The sequence below is a fragment of the Gymnogyps californianus genome, chromosome 3, assembly GCF_018139145.2.
Source record: "Gymnogyps californianus isolate 813 chromosome 3, ASM1813914v2, whole genome shotgun sequence".
Taxonomy (NCBI): domain Eukaryota; kingdom Metazoa; phylum Chordata; class Aves; order Accipitriformes; family Cathartidae; genus Gymnogyps; species Gymnogyps californianus.
The window spans coordinates 61,218,260-61,236,407 of record NC_059473.1 but is presented as its reverse complement, the minus strand read 5'-3'; the positions used below and the strand labels follow the sequence as shown (position 1 = coordinate 61,236,407).

Below are 18,148 nucleotides of genomic sequence, written 5' to 3'. Positions count from 1 at the left end.
AGGCGGCGGGGTCCCGGTAGCCACCCCTCTCCCCAGAGCGGCGCGCCGGTCCCGTGGCGCGGGGCCCCGGAGGAGAGCGCGGGGCCCCCGGCGGCGGCGGCGGCGGCGGCGGCAGCGGCGGCGGCTCGGCGGGTCCCGTCCTGCCCCCCGCGCGGCGGGTGGGGCCGGGCCAGCCCGCGGGGCCGCGCCGGGGCCGCCGGAGCCGCCACCTGAGCCCCCGGCGCGGCGGGCGCGGAGATCGGCGGGCGGGGCGGCCCCTGCCCTCCGCGGGGGCGGCTTCCCTCGGCACCGAAGTTTCCCCGACTTGTGCCGAGAGAGGAAGGTCCCGGCGGGGGGGGGGGGCGGGTTGGCATCGCGGCGGAGGAGGAGCGGATCAGGCGCGGTCCCGGCCGCCGCGGGCGGCGTGTGCGGGGGCGGGCGTGGAAGAGAGGTGGGCGAGCAGCGATGACCTTTGCGAGGAGCCGGCGAGGGAGCGGGTCAGAGGCAGAGCGAGCGGCAGCGGGGGAGGATGGTTGCTGAGACCTGGAGGAGAGCCGCCCCGTAATGTCACCATGTAAGTCTCTTCTCCGGGCTCTGGGGCGAGGGCTGCGGCTTGGTGCCCGTGGCGCTCGGGGAGCGCGGATAAGCCCCGCGGACTCCTTCGTGGGGCAAGAAACCCCGGCCAGATAGGCAGGCTTCCCCCCCCGTCCCGTAGTAGGTGATGAGTAATGTCAGGTTTGAGCCGTGCAGATAGGTAGGGCTGAAGGAATGGGGAAACGAGGGACTTTCACGTCGGGAGCTCAGAGGGCAGGGCAGGCAGGGCTCTGCCCCGTCCGGGCTCCGGGTCCGCCGGCGGCTGCCCTGCAGGGTCCCGGGCGGCCGCTGCCTTTCTCAGAGCACTGTAATCCCGTCCTTAGGACTGCTCCGGTGAGTTTCCCCGTGCTTGAAGGCAAGTAGCGAAACCCTCGGCCCCGCCCGCTGCCCGCTGTGAACGCCGGTGCCCCGGCACACGCCCGGCCCGGCCTCTGGGCTCGGGGCCGCGGTCGCTCACGTCGAGGAGCCCCGTCCACCACAGGCACCGTTCCCAGCCCTCCAGGTGCGGTGCCAGCACAAGTCGGGAAGAAGGGAGCGGGAGGGCCGGGCGGGCTCCCCAAAACCTTCCCTGCCCCACCGCTCCTCCCTGCAGCGCACGGCGGAGGGGAGGCAGCGCGGGGCTCCGCCGCCGTCGGGGGGCGAGGGGCGGTCGGGGGCGCCGCGGGCGGGTCGGTGGCTCGCCCTCCCTCCCGTCCGTACGCACGCCGCCTGGCCTCGGGCGGGCCACTGCTGTGGCCTCTGGGCGCCTTCCCCGATATGCTTTGCCTTTACTGACGGGCTCTCACCGAAGGTAAGGCGAGGTACTAAGGTTTGGGATTAGGCGTTTCGCCGGTGCGTTCACAGGCAGGTGAGAGAGGGGACCTGTGGCTGGACCTAAGGGAATCAGTACGAGGGGAATAGGGTAGGGTTTTCTAACAGTGCATAGTGAAGTTAAGGCAGAAATGAGAAGGGGTTCCTAAAGACCTAGTGTTGCAGTGCCATAGAGTTGCAAACAGCCAGCAGATTAGTTGCCTGCAACCGGGAAAAGTTCATTTTGAAAGGAAAACCAAGGGACTAAGGCAGATCTGATACAGCTGGCACTGTTTAAATTAAAAGGCAGTGTCGGTTTTTTTTCATCTCTTTCGATGAGTGTGAGGGTGTTTTCAAGGTTGACTGTAAGAATAATTAGGAACAAGTAATGCGTAACAAAATGAAAGTTTTAAGTGGCACTGTGTAATTAATCTTTCAAGACATTCGTGTACTACAGTTTAAACTGTAAAGGGTTTCAAAATTAAAATCAACTCCTCTGTTAACCTGCAGGAACTAAACTGTGAGTTGTAATCACCTTTCACTTGTTGTAGTTCCACTTAAGAGTCATTAAGCTTAAAATCTTTTTGTTTATAACCTATATGAGAAAAAAATTGTGAAATTGATGTTATCTTTCTTTTAAATTTAAAGTGTCAGCAACATTTTTCCTTAATAGTTTTAGACATGTCAAAGACCAAAGCAAGTCATGTCAGTCTGCCTGAGGCAGAATTCACATCCTACTCCAGGGAACTTTGCTGAAGCTTTGAACAAGGAAGATGGTGTATTCAAATATGTATTGCATGTTTTGAGACCATACAGTATACAAATGAAACGCTCCATGATTATTCATAATTTGTGTATATTTTCTTGCAGAGCTGTGTACTCCCTAAAAGGTGATGATGTGTTAGCTGGCTGCTGGCATGTAGAGTAAAAGGTTTAGTAGTTAGATGTAGCAAGACTCCTACTAATTTAATCTTGAACTATGTCAAGTTACCATCCATTTATGGTTTAGATAAATTACATGTCTATTTTGCTCTTTGGAATGAATTGTGAATAAGCTCATTGTTTCCCTATGTTATAGGAAATGAAAGTAGCTGTGGACTGGACTGTATTGAATTGGTAGCTAGAGTGCATAGCTGGTCATGTCACACAGTGTCTACAATGGAATAATGCAAGTCCATAGAAAAATTAGTAGTTCTTCTATCAGACTCCATAGAAGGTCACTTTGTAATTTTTCTACTTTTTGCGGGGGGGGAAGGCGTTAAGAGGGATTGCTGTTGTGAGACTGTATCCAACTGTAATGGATGTACTCCTACCGTAGGTGTCCTAATAGTCCCCAAATATATTGGGTAAAATGTTGTTTTGGTTCTGTGTTTGACAATCTACAATGATTTGTTCAGAGCTGCTAGCGTGTTACTAGCTGGGGACAGAACAGGGCTTTTTCATTTAAATTGAAACAAAACAGAGAAGAAAACCCACTATGAACAGCGTTCAGCAATTTTAATGTACCCAGGGTTAAAGACTGAAATAATCTGTGTATGTTCTGAGATCTTTGTTATGGACTGCTTTGCTTACTTAAACTCTTGGTGTGTTTTAGTACATTGCTGTGCTGATATCCGCTCTCTGTGCTATTGATGAATATTAAATGACAGAACACATCCTTTTAATACTATTTAAAATAGAAACACAAGACCGAAGGGGTCCCTTGGGCCAGCAAGTCAGTGCTGTTGTAGCAGGGGACCATATCATCCTTTGATAAGCTATAAACTAGCCCAGAACTGTTTGCTAATTTTTCTGTTGAATTATTCATATGCTGTTTGGATTCAGTTCTAGATGTTAATTAACACTAATGATCAAGAAAATGAACCTTAAAATAAATATAAACATAGTGGGTATTAACAGGTGAATAATATCTGCAACTAAGTTGGGGTTTTTTAATGCCTGGGAAGTATTTACCAGTTGCTCTGGCTCCTTTTCGTAATTGTCTGCCAATTGGGATGTCACATTATAAAAATATCAGGGATGGATTTTGTTATGGAAGAACCCTTTTTGTTGGCAATGTGTTAGCTGACTTCCATCCCTGACAACTTCTTGTGTGAACAGGGGTGTTACGCATGTCACAGTGGAAGGCTGTGAGCAGTCAGGTTGCTGAATTTTGGCTTTTTGTCTATGCAAGATCTCAAGAATATGTAAATAACTGATTTCCTCACTCATTTATAGCACTCAGCTAGAGGTTAGGCTTTGTAACAAATCTTCAAAAGTCCTCTCCAAAAGAAACAGATCTGACTCATGGTGCCTGCATTTAGTGGAGTGTTTTGGTCTTCTGTGGTCATTCTTGTTTGAGTTTGATAAACCTTTCCCTCTTGTCAACTGAGATGATGTGGTGTAAAGAAAATTGTTCTGTCCTTCAGCGGTAGAGAATGTAAGTGGAGGAGACAGGTTTGCTATTTTTTATGTATTTATTTATTTTGGTGGAGAATTGTATATTTTTTTTAATAGCAGTTGTATAATTATCTAGCCTCTTTGGGGAAAAATCTTTATAGTTGCTCCTTTCTTAGTTGTTGTTTGCACTTATTTATGCTCTGCTCTGTTGTTGATTATCCATGTTCTTGAAATCTTTCTTGACTTGTGCTTTTTACAAGAGTGAGGATGAGGAAACAGGCTGTAAACTAAAGCCGTGGAGTACTGGCTTGTAAGCATTACCGCAATGCAAGTAAACATTAACAAATAGAAATTGGCCAAATTAAATAGCTCTCTCATACTAATGCGGAATCTCGGATTCTTTAAGAAAGGCACCAAAGGCAATGTGACTGGGTAGATTCACTCCAGACCTGGGCAGCAGAAACTTGTCATGTTATTTTCCTTGAGTGTCTCAAAAGTTGTGTCTTGGATTCTCCAGCTATTCAATGAGCAAAAACTTCAGCTGAGTTCACGGAGACATTAAAAGTGGTGATTGCTGTTAACAAACAGAAAAATGTATCAATACAATGAAAACCAACACAGATTTCTTCTGAATTAATAAATAATTATTTGTGACTGTCTCCTAGTCTGATAACTTTGTTGATTTGTTTTGAGCAAGCACAGGTAAACAAAAAACAGTAATGCAACCACTGCTACAGGTTTGCGTTGGTAGATTATGCAGCAGGCTGGCATGTATCTCATCAGGAGCTGCAAACTCTTTCTTCTGTAGAAACAGCAATATCCTTTTGTATCTCTAATATGTCATGCTGTTATCCTCAACATTTCCATTTCACCACTCTGTGAGTATATATGCATGCTGTATGCGTTTGCATGTGCATATAACTGTTTCCATGTCTTAAAAGGGCTTCTGTTCAAAGTAAATTTTCTAAATTGATATTGGGTATTGTGGATTTATGAATTATATACATTGAACAGTAACTGTTCCCAAACCTCAGCATTCTGTTGTCTGAGATTTTAATAGGGATTTTTGGGTCATTAAGTTGAAGGACAATAATTCTATTGTTTGATAATCTGGTTATTTTGTGTGTCTGGCTTCATCAAAGAGATTCTTGTATTTCAGAGCCCAGTGTTTTCTGTGCTTGTCTTCAACACTTGTTAAGTTTGACTTTACAATATCTCAGAAAAATAAATCAGCTTCAAATTCCTAATTTGATACAACTACCCATAAAGAACTGGACTTCTTTTGTAATCAGATACTTGTGCAATGTAATACTGCACTGAAGGGAAACCTGATTGCAGACGTCTGTTGAAGTGCCATTGACCTGGGCCCACTGGCATCTAGCCCACAGGAGTGGTTTGATGAACTACTACTTTTAAAACTGAAACATTAGTTGTTCCTTTACAATAGTTTATCTTGCTGCATTAAGTTTGGCTTGTCTACATTACAGAACTCCACTTTGGGAAGAAACAGAAGCTGATACTGGGAAAGGATTTACGTTTGCCCCCAGGTTTCACTGGCGGGTTCACAGCAATGTCTGTGGAGCAGAAGGAAGAACTATTTTCCCAAGTTTAAGAAAATTAATTTTTCTTGCCACTGAGTGTGAACTCTGTACTTTCTTTCACTTATCTCCTTCACATTTCTGTCCCGATAAATCATACTGGTGGCCATTCCAAATATCTTTCTTTTTTCTGTATTTAATATGCACTAACCTGGAAGACATTTGTCTTCATTGGTGTTTCTTCATGATTGTTCATTTGTGGTTCTTCTTCACATATGGTTGCTGGGAATAGACTTGTGAAATATTTTAGGGATTCTGTTAGAGATTTGCTCCCAGTATAAGTAGATAATGTGTTACTGAACAAAAGCCAGTTACCATTGCCAAATAGGACGGGAGGAGTTGGTCAAAATAATGCGTGTTGTGTTTCATTACTTGTTGCTTGCTTTTGCTTGTTGCTAACTTGTTGAATAAAATGAGACAGGAATGTAATGGAGCACCATTCATTTTGGATACATGGTTAAGAGTCTCACCAAATTTACTAAGTCTTTCTTGCTTCCTCTTCTGCCCCCTATGGAGGAAACATTTTGGTTTAGCCATTAAATGTCCTGTATGCTTCAAGGCAAAGGAAACTTTAACTTCAAGCTGTAACAGATAACTATTTTTATATAATGGCATTTGTTTTATTAAATAATAAAGATGTCCCTGACTTCACTGGCAGCACAGGTGAGCCCCTAGATTTTGGCAAGGAGAGTTTCAGGATTTTCATTAAAGTTGTCAGCAGAAAGTGTTGTAGCTATCAAAATATTAGCACTGAAAAATATGGAAAGGCTGGTTAAGGGCAGAGGCAAATTCTCACCTACTATCTTTATGTAGTTAATAACAAATATGTATATATTATATATATATATTTAAACAGCATAAATGTATTTGTGTATGTAAATTATGTAAATAGGTAAAGTAAAACTTTGCAATCTCCAAAAAAACCCTACACGTTAACTCTTTCAGACTGTAACCATGTGGGCTGCTTGTTTCTTTTACTGAAATACCACCCACACCTATCTGCTTAGAAGCCCAGTGCTGACCGGTCTTCTGCTTTGTTGTCTGCTAAGACCCAGACAACATCATTTCTGTCCCTTTTTAGCAAGCGTAGAGACTTCTGTCTCTGTTTAAGCGACACTAGGGCCCATCCATAATTTTCAAGTGCTACTTTATTTACTGCTAGTTACTAGTTTGATTAACAACAGTATTTTCTCATTTTCTTGGCTTGTTGTAAAGCTCCCTGAATTCTTGCTCGCTTTTTTTTTCCCACAGGATGTCTCATGTAAGTGCAATGTGGTGCTATCACTGGAAATGGAAACTGCAGCACTGTCTCTGCTTGTTTACCACATATATTATATGCATACAGCAAGCAGGTAAGTCAGCAAATTATCTTCTCACTTAAATAAATGGTCTAGAGGCCAAAGTTTTGATGACGAAGGATTATGCTTACATATGACTGAATTATGTACAATATAACATTTTGATGAAAGTGATGTGTTATAATTATTAGTTGTGATTTGATAGGTTGGGTATTTTCTGCTAATGCTGAATTTTCTTTTTGTTGTTTTTTATCAGTTTGCTGTTATTAATTTTTTTTTTCTTTGACTTTGTTCTTTGAATTCTTTCATTTTGCCCTTCCTTTGCTTTTACCTTGTTAATACCTACCACCCTTTTGAATTTCTTCTGGTTGTTGGAATACTGCGAGTAATCACGTAGTTCTTCCATTTTCCACAGTACTGTTAGCGCCAGTAACCCTTCACTGTAGTTCAAAGCTATAAAATAGCTGTAGTGTGCTTATTACTTTTAAATGCTTTTATGATTCAAATAATAGAAACATTCCTCAGCAAGCTATATGTACGTAAGAATCATATACTGTAAAGAACAATCAGTTTAAACTTAACATCATCTTGGTCTGTAGTGATGCTTGAGTACAGAGTAATGTAACACATTCTGACTTGTTTTCTTTAAACATATGAATGAGCGATTTCATTTACTAAATGTCTTTTCCTAACCACTAGAGTGCAAAATATTTTAGGAGCTCCAGCTGCTTTACTGGAAAAAAAACTCTGGAGTTTATTCTGGAGCATATGAAAATTTTGGAGCAGCTTGTAGTGCTCAGCTAATTCCATATCAGATGGGTAGTTTTGCTGTTGCAGACTTGCCATTGGAAAAAGGATGAGTTTATATATAGAAAGAGTTTCTAGTTTCTTTGATGTTGTTTTTTCTCTAAATAAAAAGTGCAGTTTGTTTTGTTTGTGGTTTTTTTTTTTTTAAACCTGCACTTTTTATTTAGAGAAAAAAACAATGCAGTAGCAGTTTCCAGCTTCATGTCACTTTAATAGGTGTTTTCCATTTCCATTGAATTGTGTAACCAGAAATGTACTTAGGACCGGACTCTAACCTGTGGCTCTGGCTGATGGCCTTTGTCTCCCTGTGTTCCTGGGCCATATGGGATCCTGGGCCATGCAGTTGCCATCCTCAGCATAAAGTACATCAGCAAAAACTGCTCTAATTTATGGCGGCTGTGGGCTGTTATCTGGTGACTAGAACATTAAGACCCGAAGACCATTAGTCTTTTCTAGTTTAGTTATTGAAAGTGCACGTGACACAGCAAGAGTGAGTCCCATGAGCCAGAAGGTCCTAGCCAGTATGCTGTGAGGAGAGAGAAAGCCGACTACAAGCTCACCTGTGCATTCAGCTAGTCGCGGCATACCACTGCCACCTATGCTGGTACTGAACGAGTAGATGGGTCAAAAGCCCTATGCCAAACTCCAAGATACACTTCTACAAAATCATGTATGCCCCTGGCTAACTGCTTCAGCAATAAAGTGGTTGGTGCCATTGGATTGGTAAAACCAGCCAAAGTGTTCTAGCTATTTTGGTCTCCTCTGTTATAGTTACTGTCTGTGCTCTTTTCTCAGGCACTGGTTTGGCATGTAGGAGACTCAGAACCAGGTCTCTGATGGAAATTAGAGCAGAGACCTGAACCTGAGTCTTTTACATCTCAAGTGTGTGCCCCTGGGGGCTTTTTCTTTCTTGCTTTGACTGGAAAAGATTTGAAATCTTCAAAACTGTCAATAAATGGAAAAGACCTTTCCCTGTCTGCCTGAATGATGAGTAGATAAATAAGGCACACTGGAAACAGCCAGGTTCAATAGACAAATGTTTGCTGTTCGACAGTGAAAGAGATCATAGATAGTCTGCTGTTAATACTTGACTGAAATGAAAATGGGACATTTACCTTTACAGCAACCTGTCATTTGGCAGTACTTGCCTGTAGACCCTCAGGGTTCATGTTTCTTTTTATGCTGATGTAAAAGCATAGGTTACACTGCAAAATGGAGTCTTTTCATCTGTTCTTTTTAATAGAGCAAGGCAGACAAGGTGGGAAACACTGCTGCTCCTGCATTTTTTATTTTGTGTTCTTAAAAGGGATTCGTCACTTTGGCTGTGGATTCATATGGTATCCATAATCTCTCTGGCAGCTTAAGCTTTACTGAAGTTACAGTAGAAATATCATAAAACCTGACATTCATCCAGCTTCACTAGTGAACTGTAAGCTCAGAAAGCTATTGGGGTTTATCAGGCTTTGCCCAGAGGAGGTTACATACAAGCGAGAGATTAAGATCATCAGGTACAGGTTTTCTGGATTATTTAAGGGGCTATTCATAAGGATAAAAGTATCAGTTATGCTATGACATGGAAAAAATGCAAAAGTAATAATTTTGTAGTTTAACTTGAGAAGAACTACAGGACTTGGCCTGCTTTCAGAAACAAAGCTTAGGAGAAGGATTACACAGCGGAAAACTTAGAACAGGAGCAGGATGGTCTGTGAAAAGAATGTTTAGCCACAAATTGATCAGTAACGTACTGACAAGCAGGTGCAGCAGTGGAAAGTAATCCCAAAATATAGGTCTGATACCTCAGAGGAATCAACAGATGGACTCTGACACTTAAAACAGACAGAAAGAAATTATAAAAATAAAAAATAAATTATAAAAATATAACATGTACTTTAGTTAAAATCTCAGCAGCCGTAACTGTTCTGCATACTGGCTTCAGGTCACGTGTTGTGACATGGGGAGAAGTTAGAGCAGCTCAGTAAGCAACTTGACAGGTTTCCATTCCTGTCTGGGGTAGATGCCCCTGATAGCCTTGACTGAGTCATTTAGCTGTGCCTCAGTTTCCCTGCCTATAAGGATGAGTGTAAGTCTTGCCTCCCTTGTAAACAGCTTGCCTGTCTTCCAGTGAAAGGACTGTATAGAAGCTGAGATGTTAGAATGGTGGTGTTTTAAACAGAATTAGTTAAATCTGCTTTCATCTGAGATTCAGACATTCCTAACTCTTCATTTGTATGTATGTTTCTTTGGTTTCAGAGAGCCCAGAAGAGAACAAAAAGAGTGAACAGAGTTCTGCAAAACATAACTAATGAGGGCAGACAGAAGGAACTGAGATTTTTTGGTCTAGAGTACGCAAAAGGGCGAATGCTTAAGAACTGAGAATATTTAGAGAGATAGCTGCAGCAGGAAGGGATAGACTGATCTTTCTGGGCAGTTGAAAGGGCAAAAAGAATGGGTTTAAATTACAGCAAGACGAATGAGGGGAGGAGATCTCATTGAAAGGTGTAGATAGCAGTGGAATAGATTGCCAAGGAAGACTGGGGAATCTCAGTCCTTGGGAATGTATAGTAATATTTGCCAGAAATGGTTTAAATCTATAGTCCTCTTTCCTTGGGGCTGAGAAGTACATTAGAAGATTTCCAAACTTCCCTAATTTCTATAGTGCTTCCGTAATCTGTGCTCTGTAGAATCTATTTTGGTTCAAATTCTGGGAAATGAGGAGATCCATTGGAAATTTCACTTCTCAGAATATGACAGTGCTTTTGCTGTGCCTACAAAATTGTATTGGTGTTTGTCCTGTTGCAAAGGCCTCATTTTTTATCTGACGTAAGGAAGCAGCAGTTCAGTATGGAAAGTAAAAATCGGTTGCTTCAGGTGTGTGTGACCTCACAAAAAGTGTTCAGTTTAGTCTCCCCTTGCTTTTTGGCTTTTCTGCTCTCATAGCAAAATGTCTAACGTTTCAATATTGTACTATCTCTTGATTTTGCCTGTGCTCTCTATGGTAACCCAGGAGCAGAACTGGAGTTTTTTCGGTGACCTTAAAAGCAGATTCCAGTTTGCATAATTACTTTCCCATCTAGTTTTCAAGCGTAGTGTTAGTACTGGACTTCCAGGGTTTTGAACACTTGCACATTTTGAGGAGATTGCAACATCCTCCTAAGAGTTTTTACATTCTTCTGTCATCAACAGATACACAATTACATAAGAGTCAATACGCGTTTTAAATTTTGACCACCATGCAACCATATTTAGTTTTATTCAAGATGTGGAAAATATTTATTTTAATAAAGCCATGAGTACATCTGCAATTCTTATTACACTATTTCTGCATTATGCCCCATACTGCTCTTATCACAGAATTACTATGACTGTACCTAATGCCAGAGTGAGCATTTGTCCTTTTGTTCCTCCATCAGTAAAGTACATTGGTATCTGTAGTCACGTTTCCGTGTCCTCAAAGGGCTTTAATCAATCCCCAGGAGCTCACCGAAGAGTAAGTTTCAATTCTACTGCAGTCCCTGAAATTGTAATTTCTTTTTTTTTTTTAGTGGTGATTCAAAGCAAAAATTTGTGCTGTTTTTAATTCATCAAGAAAAAGAGAGGTGAGAAAAAAGAATAAATCTGAAAGCATGTCCTTCACCCATATGGCTGATAATGGTTTCCAACATAGGATCAACTCTGTCTCTCATGCTCCTTAATTGGGCCTGTGTAGATAAAGGAGGGATTAAAGTCCTCCCTTGTTTATGGGAGAGTTTCAGACTGACCCTGCGGGCTCAGGAGCCTAATAAGAGATGGGAAGGGAGTATGGTGGGAAGTATTGCTCATGCCACCAGCGCTAGCAGCAAGACTTAGTCACATTGCCATCTGTGAAAATGGATTGGGTTTTATCTGGAACGGCCCAAGTCAGGAAGCGTGTTTTTTCACCACAGATCTGAAACTGCCTACCCCAGACAAGGGCCAAAGATCTGTCACCGAGCGAATGATGAAATGGTTGTCAGCACATTCCCTTATCTTCCTTTCTCTTACCATGTGCACAGCAAGAACCAAAGTGCCGAGACATTAACCCAGTCAGTCAGCACAATCCTGGCGTACGGCAGGGAGGCGGGGGATGATTTTATAATATTATTACTGGCGCTTTGTGAAACTTCTCCCGTGGCATCCCTGGGGTGGGAACGGGTGTGCATATATTGCTGAGCAGAGTAAACGTGACTTGAGAGTGCTGTCCCTGACTCAGGCGTGGAAATGCACGTTTCTGAAAATTATGGAAAAACTCAGAAAACCTAAAAAGTTTGAAAAAAGCATTCAGTCTGGCAATCTCTTTCCATGCACAGGCATACATACATCATGTGTCATTGAGAGATTAGTCAGAAGGAATCTGGGTATTTAATGAATAGCTCCAAAGTATTTTTATTCTTTCCCCTTTCTCTGTCAGTCTTCTTTTATATTTTAACGTAGCTTAAGCAAAACAAATCAAAAGCAATCCTTTATGTTCTGTTTAATATCTAAATTTCTGCTGGCTTGAGGCATGCGTTTAGAATTTCTGTTCATGTAAATCTTGCAGAGAAAAAGTTACTAGTTGGCTTTCTTGTATTTCCCTTAGCTGACAGTTTGTTAATGTAAAAGTAAATCACTGTTGGAATGAATTTGACAGGAAGCTGCCTCTCATTACCTCTGTTTACATTTTTAGCTATAATTTTTTGATGGTGCTGACAATTCTTTTCTCTAAAGTGTTTGGACCTCATTGCATTAACCATAACAATATTGCCTTAAAAGCATAGTGATTTTTTTTCCCTTCCTCTGATATGCACATGTAGCCAAACCCAAATGGAATATCGTGAAACATCACAGAAATTCAAAGCTGACTAGGACCTCATCTTACAGGGTCTCTGCACTCCTTTATTAGAAGATAGGCTAAATAATGTACCTTTCTCTAAAGAATATACCTTTAAAGAAAGAATATACCTTTCACTGGGGGTCCTATCTTTATGAACTGTAGATTTTAGAAACTACTTATAATTTATTTTTGCCTCATAAAAGCATAACCAAATGACAATTTGGCAGTTTGTCAATATTGTCTGTGACAACAGACAATAAAAGTATCTAGCTCAGTGGTATATCCAACAATAGCCCCGAAATGACTTGTGGCCAACTGGACTGTGCCTTACAAAAGGATGCCTCTGATAGAGGTTATGTAAAGAAATTCATTCTTTATGGTATTTGTCAGTTGCTTTCAATAAAGTGAATGAACATTTTAGAACAAAATGAGTTTCTGTCTCATTAAAAGACTGAAGTCTTTGCGAATGTCACTTTTTTCTCTTGTGGATTAGCAATGTGAGAAATGTTGCATCATGAAGTGAAGGTCTTAACTAGGAATAGAACAGTTTTCCAGATAAAAGTTCCTTACATATAAGTCTAGCAATCATGTGACATGCATTTTAGTATGTATTACAATTAATACAGAGTAATTAAAATGGTTGATTTCATATACCAGTGGACCTTTTAGAAGTGAGTGATTACCATTGTAAAGTCAGCACTTCTCAATTAATAAGAAAGCCTGATCTTGCAGATTTTGGATGCATATTGTTATGTCCATGATTGTTGTGCTAGAATATTGGATTTGCTTACTTAATGGGATTGCTTAAGTGACTTGCATAAGTTGTAACATGTAACGTTCACTAGATTAAGGCCTCAGTTATCACTGTCTGATAATTGAAATGTTAAAATTTGCGTTTTTATTACAACCACAGCACAGAGATGTCTGAGATAGATATCCTTAACCCATGTATTATGTATGGACAATACTAAAATGAAGAAAAACATATATGACTTTTATCTTACAAGAATTTGAAAAAAATGAAGTGAAGGAATTTTAGCTATGATTTAGTAAGGTACTAAGAAATAAGAAGGCCCACTCGGAAGATTACATTCCTTGTTAAGATTGTGTATAGAAATACCTCTGATTAAATAATTCACCTGTACTGTTTCAGAATTTCTTCCTCTCCTCATGGAAGAGGAAAATCTCTCTCCCATGAGAGGAAAATGAAGTATTTCAGCTACAGACTGTAAACATTTTCTACAGAGTTAACTAAAATATTAGGGTAATAATCATAAGTTACATCAGAGAAGTACATCCCTTACTGTGATACATTGAACCAAAACTACTTTTCCTGCCCTAAATATGATTATATAGGCACTCATATCAAGGGAAGGCAGGGCTTCCAGAAACACCTCTTGTTTTGTCTGGATTCAGTGCTCGCTGGTCTGCTCAGTTCCTGTAAATGACAGACTAAGCTCTAACTCTTGCTGCAGAACAGAAGAATTAAGTGCATAATTCATAGTTAAGAGTTCTGCTTATGTAGTCTGACCTCCAGGTATCATTCACACTAATTCATTTTATTTGCCTTCTCTTGAAGAATCAAGCCACTTTCCACTCTAAACCCAACTCCAGTCATAATTTTTTGGTACCACTATGAACTTGTACTCCTTTTTTCTCATCTTTCATGTTGTTGTTTTTACCCTATTGTCTGGGACAAGAGCAGCTTGAGCAGTATGTTGACTGTTTTCAATTTGTTAGCTGGAAACAATTTTGCTAATTGTCCTCAAGATTTCAGCCCCCAAACGTGCTCACCAATTCACATTCTCTGAATTTTCCCTTTGGTAATTTCTGAACATCTTTTCCATTATTTACTGGTTTGTCCAAATTCCAGCATAGCAAATAGTCACTTTTGACAAGAGAGGCCACCACGGTGGTAACTCAGATTGTTTAATACTCCAAAACTACAGCTATATCAATTAAGATGTAAGATACTTAATATTCTATAGAAGTGTCAGCATGGCATATTTTCAGGGAACGTATTTTTTTGAAAGTTCTTGTAGACTGAAAAAGTGTGTGTTGGAAAATATTTTGCTCTTTTAAAGAGTGACAGAAGGTTAGTTCCTGTTCTTGAAGCCACTTTTTTTCTGGATATCCCCAAAGTAGTCCAGCTGTCTTCAGTACATTGTAAAACAACTGCTTTTCTCAGGGATAAATATCTGCAAGAGTTAGCTCTTGCAGAACACAGGATCGTCACACAGCTAACCTAATTTTTGAAAGGATACAATGCAATCAGAGTTTTTCCAATTCCAGCTTTTTCCCCTCATGAATATGCTTCTTAATGGGTGTCAGACAGAAAACTTCAACTCCCTATCTTGAACAGAGTTTGTTTTGTTCAGATGCATGCTCTGGCTTCTCACAGCTCTTCTCATTAAGAGCTGTGCAGTGACAAATCCATACTATGAAGCTGAAGTCATTTTTTTATCAGAACTTGCTTTTTAGGTGGAGAAAAAGACCTCATGGTTGAAGTTATCACAGAGGCATTTGTAACAAGTCCCAGTCCTCAGTGATTTTTGTTTTGTGGTGTGAGGAGTGAGGGGAAGTGTGTTTTGTTTTGTTTTTTTCTCATTGTCTTGAATTTACAGGAAAGGCTTATAAGCAGGTTTAAATTTTAAATCTGTTACTGTTTTTTCTTCTAATTCTGTGTCTAAATATTTTCAATTCCAAAGTGTGTTAGTCGTATATCATACTGCACTTTACAGAAACTGGAAGTATACAGGGAATGTTGAAATCGCCTTGCCTGCTGCGTCATTAAACATACACAAAGGAACAGCGATATTGTGTCTTTTGTACTGAAATCTAAAATAACTAAGAGATTTCATGCTGGGAATGGGTGTCCACCTATCCAATATTTTGAATAACAAATCACCCAAATTGTGTTCAACTAGTCTTGGATTTTAACTTTGGTTTAGAGAATTGTTATATTTCAAGAAATCATATCTGTAGTATATATACAAAAATAAAAGGGTGAAATGCTGGTGTTGAACAGAGCCATCATTCATACATGAGTTAGAAGTTGTGGAGTGTTTAGAAAACAAAATATTGTTTGACTGATAAAAATATTTAAAGGAAGTGTAACTCTAAAAACAATGAGCCCCCCTCCCTTCCATGTGTAAGCCTGATACATCAAATGTGCTGTGTGGACCAGCTGCTCTGGTTACAGTTTATTATGTAACTAGTTTATAAAATGTAGAGTTTTTTCTTTGACCTGTCAGATTTTGGCAGTATATTGTTTCCATGATGTCTGGTATTTTGATCTTATTTTGAATTGGGTATGCTTCTGCTAAAATTTTGCCACTGGAACTGGCGAAGACATTGTATAGGAACAATACCACCAGTTGGGCCTTCCCTCTCTCTGTCTCTGTGTATGGGGAATTACTCTTCTGTTAAGTGATTATTTCACTGCATTAGGAATGAATTGCATTTAACCCTTCCGCGTTCTCAGAAGGGTCTCAGTGAAAGCCAAAATGGTAGAAGTAGCTTTGGTATAATAATAAATTTCTCTCTCTGGTGGCACATGGCAATCACCAGACAGTACTGAGGATTAAAAAGGCAAACATCTCTCTCTATATACACTCCCTCCCTCTAATAAAATCTGCGCATATTTTTCACATGAGGGTAATACCAAATGAGTGGTCTCTAAATCCCTTGCCAAACACTAGTAACATAGAAGTTACCTGCAAATAATATATATCTGGCTTAGTCAGTTGTCTCTAGTTTTGTGTGATTTTCTTCCCCCCATTGTCAGCAGTGTTGATGTGCACAATACAAGTATTCTCTTTTAGGCAACTCCTGTAGTTACTGACTCCTTTGACTACTACCCTCAACAAAAGTATCTGAAGTTGTTCTATATTGTTTATAGCATATCAGAATTGAGTGATTGGCAATTTAATTATATAATCAATGGCTGAACTCAAGATCTTAGGAAAAAAATTGCCTATTTTCTTGTGCTTGGCTGCATAAATCTTTTCTCAATAGCACATCATAGCAATGGAATGTATCAGATGCCAGAAATGTAACTGAGAAGAGTCCAGTTTTTAAAGCTATTGTTTTCAAAACATTTATCTTGCTTTATCATCTTAATCAGTTTTCTAATGTAACAAATATTCTGAATTTGAAGGAGAAAATCACAATGTTAATTTAAAAATTTCACCATATTTTCCTATTTCTAAAAAGAATTAATTTTCTTAAATAAAAAGATATTTTTCCAAGAAAGTAAAGAAAAATAACTCTTACTAATAACATGATTTAAAAAATAATAAAATTAATTCATGGCAAGCATGCTATTTGCTTTTTTATGCTTAGGAATGGTGAAACTGAGACAGATCTGCTTTAACCTTGAAATAGTTTTGCACAGCTTTTGGAATAAGATATAGGAAACTCTTCAGTAAATGTTCAGCTATATATAGTCTAGTGGTTCCTCCATTTTAACTGGATTGCATAACATTGATTTTATTTGGTCTCACCAAAGTCAGTGCAAGTTTTACTGCTCCCTTGAATAAGAGGCGAGATGCATCACTGTTGAGCACTTTGGAAAATCACCCCCCAAATGTCCAAACAGAAACTATTTGGAAGTTGATGGCTTGACCAAACAATGTTGCTGTGTCAGAGGAAGCCAAAGTTCTGCCCCATGCCTGTAAAAGATTTAACTTGCATGGTGCTGCAGCATTGCTGGTCAGTGCTCAGAAAGGAAAAAGGCTTAAAGAACGAAAGAAGAGTTGCTGTGTACACTTGGCAGTGATTATATGTTGTAACTTGTGGTTTTTGTCTGCAGATTACTGTGATCTCACCCAGTAACGCTTGAAATGGAAGAGGGTTTTGTATTCTGCTTTTTGTCTGTGTAATCCCCGTGTCATGTGAATCCTGACTTGGTACTTAAGAATTGACTTGAGCTGCAGCAAAAAACTCACATGCACAAACTCTCCTGGAAGGACTGATACTGAAAGACTTTTTCTTCCAGCACTGTTCATGCTTTATGCAGGACACGGTACCATTTGCAGGGGTTCGGAGCACTCCCAATTCCCAGAGATTCAGTGGGAAATGAGCATTCTCAGCACTCCCAAAACCTGAGCCGAGGAGAAGACAGCATTTTTGCTGTATCACCCTCTTTTCAGCTAGGTTTACTGCATCCCGTTGGGGATTGTTCAGTAACTGGCAGAGCCAGTTAAAATATCATAAGAATCCAGACATCCACTCTTGTTTCTACCTACCCATCCATCCATCATCTGCCTGGTTTTTAATCCTAACACACAGAGGAAAGCTTTCTTTTTCCTGTTTAAATGGATTGCTTTTGATTATAGTGGCTGTTGTGGTTTGACACCAGCCAGCAACTAAGCACCACGCAGCCACTCACCCCTCCTTCCCCCCCCCCCTGCCCCCCCGCAATGGGATGGGGAGGAGGATTGGGGGAAAAAAAGTAAGACTTGTGGGTTGAGATAAGGACAGTTTAATTCTAAAGTAAAATAATAGATAATACTAACTAAGAATAATAGTAATGGAAAGGAATATAACAAAAAAAGAAGGGGGAGGGGGAAGGAAAAAACCAGTGATGCACAATGCAGTTGCTCACCACCCACTGACCGATGCCTGAGCAGTGATCCGCCCCTCCCGGCCAGCTCCCCCCTGTTTATATACTGAGTATGACGTTCTATGGTATGGAATATCCCCTTGGCTAGTTCAGGTCAGCTGCCCCGGCTATGCTCCCTCCCAGCTTCTTGCACACCTGCTTGCTGGCAGAGCATGGGAAACTGGAAAATCCTTAACTTAGGATAAGCACTACTTAGCAATAGCTAAGACATCAGCGTGTTATCAACATTATTCTCATACAAAATCCAAAA

At 40.6% G+C, this 18,148-nt stretch overlaps 1 protein-coding gene across 1 annotated transcript in view; it reads left to right on the top strand.

Annotated features, from left to right (window-relative positions):
- Nucleotides 1–522: 522 nt before the first annotated feature.
- The window catches only part of ADGRG6 (adhesion G protein-coupled receptor G6), a 115,424-nt gene continuing 97,798 nt past the window's right edge, over nt 523–18,148 (top strand). The window contains 2 exon segments of the mRNA XM_050894553.1: nt 523–553; nt 6,591–6,691. Coding sequence (XP_050750510.1) covers nt 552–553; nt 6,591–6,691 — 103 coding nt within the window. The 5' untranslated portion in view covers nt 523–551.